Genomic DNA, 6547 nt, shown 5'->3' with positions numbered 1-6547 from the left:
CACACACACACACACACACACACACACACACACACACACACACACACACACACACACACGTGTGTAATGGACTACTTATTTCTAAGAAATAAGACTGTTTACACTCAATTTATTTCATTGATTAAGGTCAAATCAATGTACAGATTAATGTAGATGATTATTAGTCAATTACATTACACTTAGGCGGCATGGCTCAGTTGATAGAGCTGATGCCTCTCAGCAAGAAGGTTGCCGGTTCAAATCTCGGCCCAGGGAGCTTCCTAGGTAGAGCCTGCATGTTCTCTCCGTGCATGTGTGAGTTCTCTCCGGGCACTCTGGTTTCCTCCCACAGACCAAAAACATGACTGTCAGGTTAATTGATAACTCTAAATTGTCTCTAGGTGTGAGTGAATGGTTGTCTTTCTCTATGTGTGGCCCTGTGATGGACTTGTGACCTGTCCAGGGTGTACACTGCCCCCCACACTGTGACTGCTGGATATGGGCACCAGTGTCCCCTGTGACCCTGAAAGGAATACGTGGGTACAGATAATGGCTGGATGGATACATTACACTTGGATGTAGAATTAAATCATTTTTATTAGTAATATTTACACATTGAGGAGTTTTTTGCTTTTAATTTCACTCAATATTTTTGTGTAGGTTTTAATTAATTCTGCACTGTATTCTATTCAAATTTATTTATATTAAATGAATAACTATTAAGAGTTTCATTTAATTAATATTCACTGAATTCCAAACATGGCATAATTTAATTAATTATACTGCTTGTAATCTGTGGCCTCATTTTTATTGAGTAGATATGGTTTATTTTTTCTTACAGTGTGTGGCATTGATCTGCTCTCTAACCTGAGCTGCTGTTAAGCTGTCATTTCTGAGGCTGGTGTCTCGGATGAACTTATCATCTGCAGCAGAGGTGACTTTTGGTCTTCCTTTCCTGGGGCGGTCCTCATGTGAGCCAGTTTCTTTGTAGCGCCTGATGGTTTTTGTGACTGCACTTGGGGACACTTTCAAAGTTTTCCCTTTTTTTTCAGACCGACTGACCTTCATTTCTTAAAGTAATGATGGCCACTTGTTTTTCTTTACTTAGCTGCTCTTTTCTTGCCATAATACAAATTCTAACAGTCTATTCAGTAGGACTATCAGCTGTGTAGTGTATCCACCTTCTGCACAACCCAACTGATGGTCCCAACCCCATTTATAAGGCAAGAAATCACACTTTTTAAACCTGACAGGGCACACCTGTGAAGTGAAAATCATTCAGGTGACTACCTCTTGAAGCTCATCAACAGAATGCCAAGAGTGTGTGATCAAAGCAAAAGGTGGTTACTTTGAAGAACCTAGAATATGAGACATATTTTCAGTTGTTTCACACTTTTTTGTTTAGTATATAATTCCACATGTGTTAATTCATAGTTTTGATGCCTTCAGTGTGAATCTACAATTTTCTTAGCCATGAAAATAAAGAAAACTCTGTGAATGAGAAGGTGTCTCCAAACTTTTGGTCTGTACTGTATCTATATTAAACATTTCAGACGAGGTTACTACATTGTAAGTACAATAATGATAAACACATATTTTAACATATTGATATTGTACTGTATATTACTGCATTATAAATATTCACAACTGTCAAAGGGAGACTTATCGTAAAGTGTAAAATAGTACACTTATTATTGATGACAAACATTTATAAATGCCAGAAGTTAAACTTTAATGTGAAAAGCACCATTTTTAAAGCTTTGTGTTGATTATCGATATTTGAAATCATTGTTCAAACAAGTAACTACGTCAACAATGATGATGTATCAAAAAAGTTAAAAAATGTCATGTTAACATACCAAATAATCCCACCCCATCCAAAATAGTGTACAGTTTTACACTTTACAATAAGGATTTCTTTAATATTTGTGGATATTTATAATGCAGTAATACAGTACAGTATTATATGTTAAAATACGTGTTTTCTAATTATTATTGTGCTTACAAGGTAGTAAACTAATCTGAAATGTTTAATGCCCAAACAGATTTGGCTCAGTATTGGGAAAGAAACCGGACAGTTTAGTCTTTTTGACCTTAATGCATAACATTTATTAATGATTTAAAAAGTGTTTACAGATGAATTAATAACCAATCTATAAACTCTTTAAAAGCCATTTATAAGGGGTGCTTTACTGTAAAGTGGTACCCTTTTTTATTACTGGTATACACCTCACCAAAACTGGAGATTTGCGTGAAAGGATGTTGAACAAAGACGTGGCCCCTCTATGAATATTGTGGCCCCTTGATGACCCCTTACTGGATCCGCCCCAGGATCAATGGTCTTCGGACATGTGAGGACAGAGTGGAAATGGAGGATGAGGATTCGCAGTGGTGACCCCAAAAGGGAACAGAAAAGAAGATGTTTAGGACAAATTATTGTCAATATGTAATAGTGACGACTGTAAGCATTTGGACTAAATGGGACTAGCAACACAAAATCACAAAGAATATCAGGAGATACAAACATCTCAAGTCATTTTGAGAATTTTAAGAGCACTTCCCCTGAACCTCCAGCAGGTGGCAGCATTGTGCCAGAGCTGCTTGTTTTCTTTGCTGGAGCTGCGCGCGAGTGATTTTTTTTTTTTAGCTGCCTTCTCTGTGTTTTAGCAAGGAGGAGGTCTCAGCTGCTAACATGGTGCATCCCGTCGCCGGTGCTCTGTATGAAGGCAGAGAAGCCTGACAGCTAGCGTGTGTCTGTACATCGATAGACGAAGGAAGGCACCGACATTGGCGGTAACGGACCCCAGCGGAAGATGGCGGGGATTATTAAAAAGCAAATCCTGAAACATTTGTCCAGGTAAGTGTTGGGCTTTCGTGTTAGCCAGCTAGCCCTTCTTCTTGGCTGATGATTTTTTTTTTTTTTTTACCATAACCTAACTACACGCTGACCTCATTTCATTGCTGTTTGCCACTCGGCTACGTTGGTTGCTTCACGTAACAAAACAACAAGATGCTAAATATAAAGACGGGTGAAAGAAAGAGTGAACGCAGCTCGGTAAACAGCTCCTTCCCTGATTTCTCAGGCTGTTTTTAACCGTTTCTGCGTGTTTTGACTCTTTATGAAGCTCTGAACCTCTGAAGAGGACGTGACAGAAGATGCATCTGAAGTTTCATGCTTCATGCCTCATCTGTCAGCACATTCTAACATTTATACATGTATTTTTAAAATAATAACGCAGTTTTTTAAAATAAAACTACTTGTAAAATCCATTCTTCCACTTGGAGACAAGAGTGAGCTTCCTGAGGAGCAGACATCAGGACATTACTGGATAAAATCAGTGTTTGCTGTCAGACCAGGCAGTGATGCTGTATCAGCCTTATTCAGTCTATTTCAATGACAGTTTAACTTCAGCATTCAGCAGCAGATTCTGCTCATTTTATTTACTTTATATGTAAAGTTGCCACTCAAGAAAAACAAATTTATCCTCTTTTTCAACACTGAAGTCCCCCTTTTTATTTTTACAGCCAAATTGCACTGCTTCTAGTTGTTAAGTACATAACTTAGGTTAAAGAGCAATGATGAAATGTGTTTTACTGCAACAGTCTGGGATAAAGTTGATCCAAGTTGAATTCGGTTTCACTTTTCGCCTCTCATTAGTGTGTCAAAGTTGTTTGTTTTGAATTCTTTTGAACCTGTTTTGGTCCAAAACGTCACTTTGTAAAACTAATCTTGTTCTTTGGGCTTAGTTTTGTACAAAGACTCCTTTCTCTCCAATAACCTCTTAAATATTTGCAGCCTCTATAAACCTGGCTAATCCCTGCAAACTAGCAAAATGCTCATTGTGTGAATAACGAGCTGGCTATAATCTTTGATCTGTTGTGGGTTTGATCTAATGCACGCCAACAGTTTCACTTTTTCACTTGTTCTAAAAATAAGTAAAGTTGAAGAAAGTGATTGTACAATACTGAACCGTTTGATCAAAGCTTTTTAAATCAGTGTATCCAACCTGAGCTGTACTTGTTGACTCAGTTTTGCACTTTTAATGTCATACAATTAATGCCTTAATTGTCACACAAAAATGTTACTTTATTCAGCTCAACAGTGCATTGTAGTCAGTTTCTATGGGGCTTAAAAAGGCACATTTTTACAGGGGCAGCTATAGCTTATCAGCATGACTCTTTCAGTTCTACTTCCTCCAGAATGTCAGAACTGCAGTTGGGTTTTTTTGTCCTGAACTCCAGAAAACTTCAGATGTTCGCTCTGAAACGTTTCATTAACTTTATCTTAAATGGTTTCTTTCCCTTCAGGTTCACCAAGAACCTTTCCCCGGACAAGATAAACCTCAGTACCCTGAAAGGTGAAGGGCAGCTGTCCAACCTGGAGCTCGATGAAGAAGTTCTCCAGAACATGCTCGACCTGCCGACGTGGCTGGCTGTCACTCGGGTCTACTGCAACAAGGCCGCCATCAGAGTACGTCCCCCTACCTGCTGATTTTGTTTGTGGAGCCAGTGCACACGAGACGCAGCATCGTTTACGTCACGGCGTCGTTTTCAGACCGAGCTGAAAGTGTTGCTTTTCCCAGAGGCACGGCGTTTTTCTTTTTGCTCTGTGTTTGTAAAGGAAACGAGCAGTGGCAAATAATGGACGGGTAAACTGTGATTCAGAGGGACACTAAAGGCCAGAGGCTTGAGTGAGCCTCAGATATGTTGGCTGGTGTACGCTGAGCTGTCAGGCTATTTTATGTTCTATGTTGCCACACAGTCCCAGTAATACTGCAGTGATGAGGATTCAAAGGGTTTTAATCAAATACAGCTTCAAAATAGAAGTAAGCATCTCACAGTGTTTTAGACCAGTGTTTCCCAAAGTTGGGGTCGGGACCCAAAGTGGTTTCCTGAAACATCAAGGTGGGGTCCTGAAAAGATTTTCTGAATTAATTACATTTTTGCCTTAGTTGTTATAAAGGAGTGAGGTCAGTTTGTGTATAAAATGTGTAAAAAAATATTGTTACTATGCCCATGTTTTGTTGACCTGATTCAAATGTTTATCATCCAAAAATAGCTGGGGGCACAGGTCTCTGCTACTGTTATTTTGTGGGTCAAAAGCTGAAAAGTTTGGGAACCACTGCACTTTGGTTCCCAAAGTTGGGCTTGGGACCCAATTATGGGTCATGAAGCACCTTGGATAATCTCCAGAAATCAATTTAAAGGGTAATAAAATAATTGCTGATGTAATATTTTCTCTATAATTATTACAAAAACACAAAATAAATAAAAATAAGTATTTATATTTGTGTACAAGCTGTTTGGATAGTCAAAAATCCTGTGTTTTTAGGGTTATTAACGACGTTTGTGTACTCAGACCAGTAATATTTGGGGTCACAAGGTTTTGCCATGGATATTTTGTGGGTCAGAAGACAAAAAGTTTGGGAACCACTGTTTTAGACGACCGTTAGAGATGAAGAATCGTGATATCCAGTTAAAATTTGGTGTGGTACTATCTGAGACTTGTCATTTATCAGCACATCTTATGGTATTTTCAAGAGTTGTCCAAAACGGCTCTAACTCTATGATTTTTCAACATAAGACGAACAGTTTGAAACTCTGGCATGAAGCATGGTGGTTGATGTTCATTCCTTCAAGAAATGGTAGACCTTTTGTTGCCCCCCTGTCACGGAGCGAAGAGGGGACTCGGAAATACCCTTCATCCGTTTTGAGAGCTGAACCAATTGAACAAAAAGCTATGAGACAACTTTGATGTTGGTGTGTGGCTGCATCCAGGTGTAAGAAAAGTCAGTATTGGAAAATAGGTTGCCACGTCGCAATCCAAGATGGCCACCGCCATGTATGTATTTATTAGGGGTGCAACAATACATGTACCCGTATCGAACCGTACCGAACAGTGCTGTATCGAACAATACAGATTAAAAAAATTTACTTTATCAACTTGTCTTCTGAAGATGCTCTGTGTTGAAGGATCAGTGGATCTGTGTTCGACTACTCCACCTAGGCTGCATTTCTGAGCGCAGGTCCACTGAGAAACTTGCTGTTTCGGCAACATTTAATTAAAAAACTGTACTTTTGAGGTTAAACAAATGTTCATAATTAATATAAATAAATTACAAGTTAAAAGGGGCATGGAAATTTCTCTTTTTTGTATCAAAAAAATATCGAACCGTGAGACTAAAGTATCGAACCGAATCGAACCGGGAATTTCCTGTATTGTTACACCCCTAATATTTATGTGTGTGCAAATGATGGAAGATTCAAAAGAGTCAAAAACTTTATTTGCCATTTGTTCATAAACCAGTAGTCTAGGCACATTGGAGTTCTTGTGCAGAGCTCTCAGAGTCACAGTCAAACATGTCAAATAACACCAAACACAGATAAAGAAAAAATAAGGGGGGGGGGGCGGCTTAGGGAAAGTTTTATGATTGTGAATAATGTGAGTGATGAAAAAGAACAAATATGAAATCTGTGCATGAACTAGTAGCCCAGTCAAACATTAGCACCAAACACAGAAGAAGAAAACAAAGAAGAAAGGAAGCGGGGACAACAAAAGACAGACATA

At 38.8% G+C, this 6547-nt stretch overlaps 1 protein-coding gene across 1 annotated transcript in view; it reads left to right on the top strand.

Moving 5' to 3' along the window:
* Window positions 1–2739: 2739 nt before the first annotated feature.
* Window positions 2740–6547, top strand: part of bltp3a (bridge-like lipid transfer protein family member 3A) — a gene marked incomplete at its 5' end in the record, with an annotated part of 26176 nt that continues 22368 nt past the window's right edge. The window contains 2 exon segments of the mRNA XM_014033002.1: window positions 2740–2836; window positions 4288–4450. Of these exon segments, the coding sequence (XP_013888456.1) occupies window positions 2793–2836; window positions 4288–4450 (207 nt within the window).

Source organism: Austrofundulus limnaeus, unplaced genomic scaffold (genome assembly GCF_001266775.1).
Source record: "Austrofundulus limnaeus strain Quisiro unplaced genomic scaffold, Austrofundulus_limnaeus-1.0 Scaffold1596, whole genome shotgun sequence".
Classification (NCBI taxonomy): Eukaryota; Metazoa; Chordata; class Actinopteri; order Cyprinodontiformes; family Rivulidae; genus Austrofundulus; species Austrofundulus limnaeus.
Note: the sequence above shows the minus strand (reverse complement) of the source record. Positions and strands in the feature narration are given on the sequence as shown.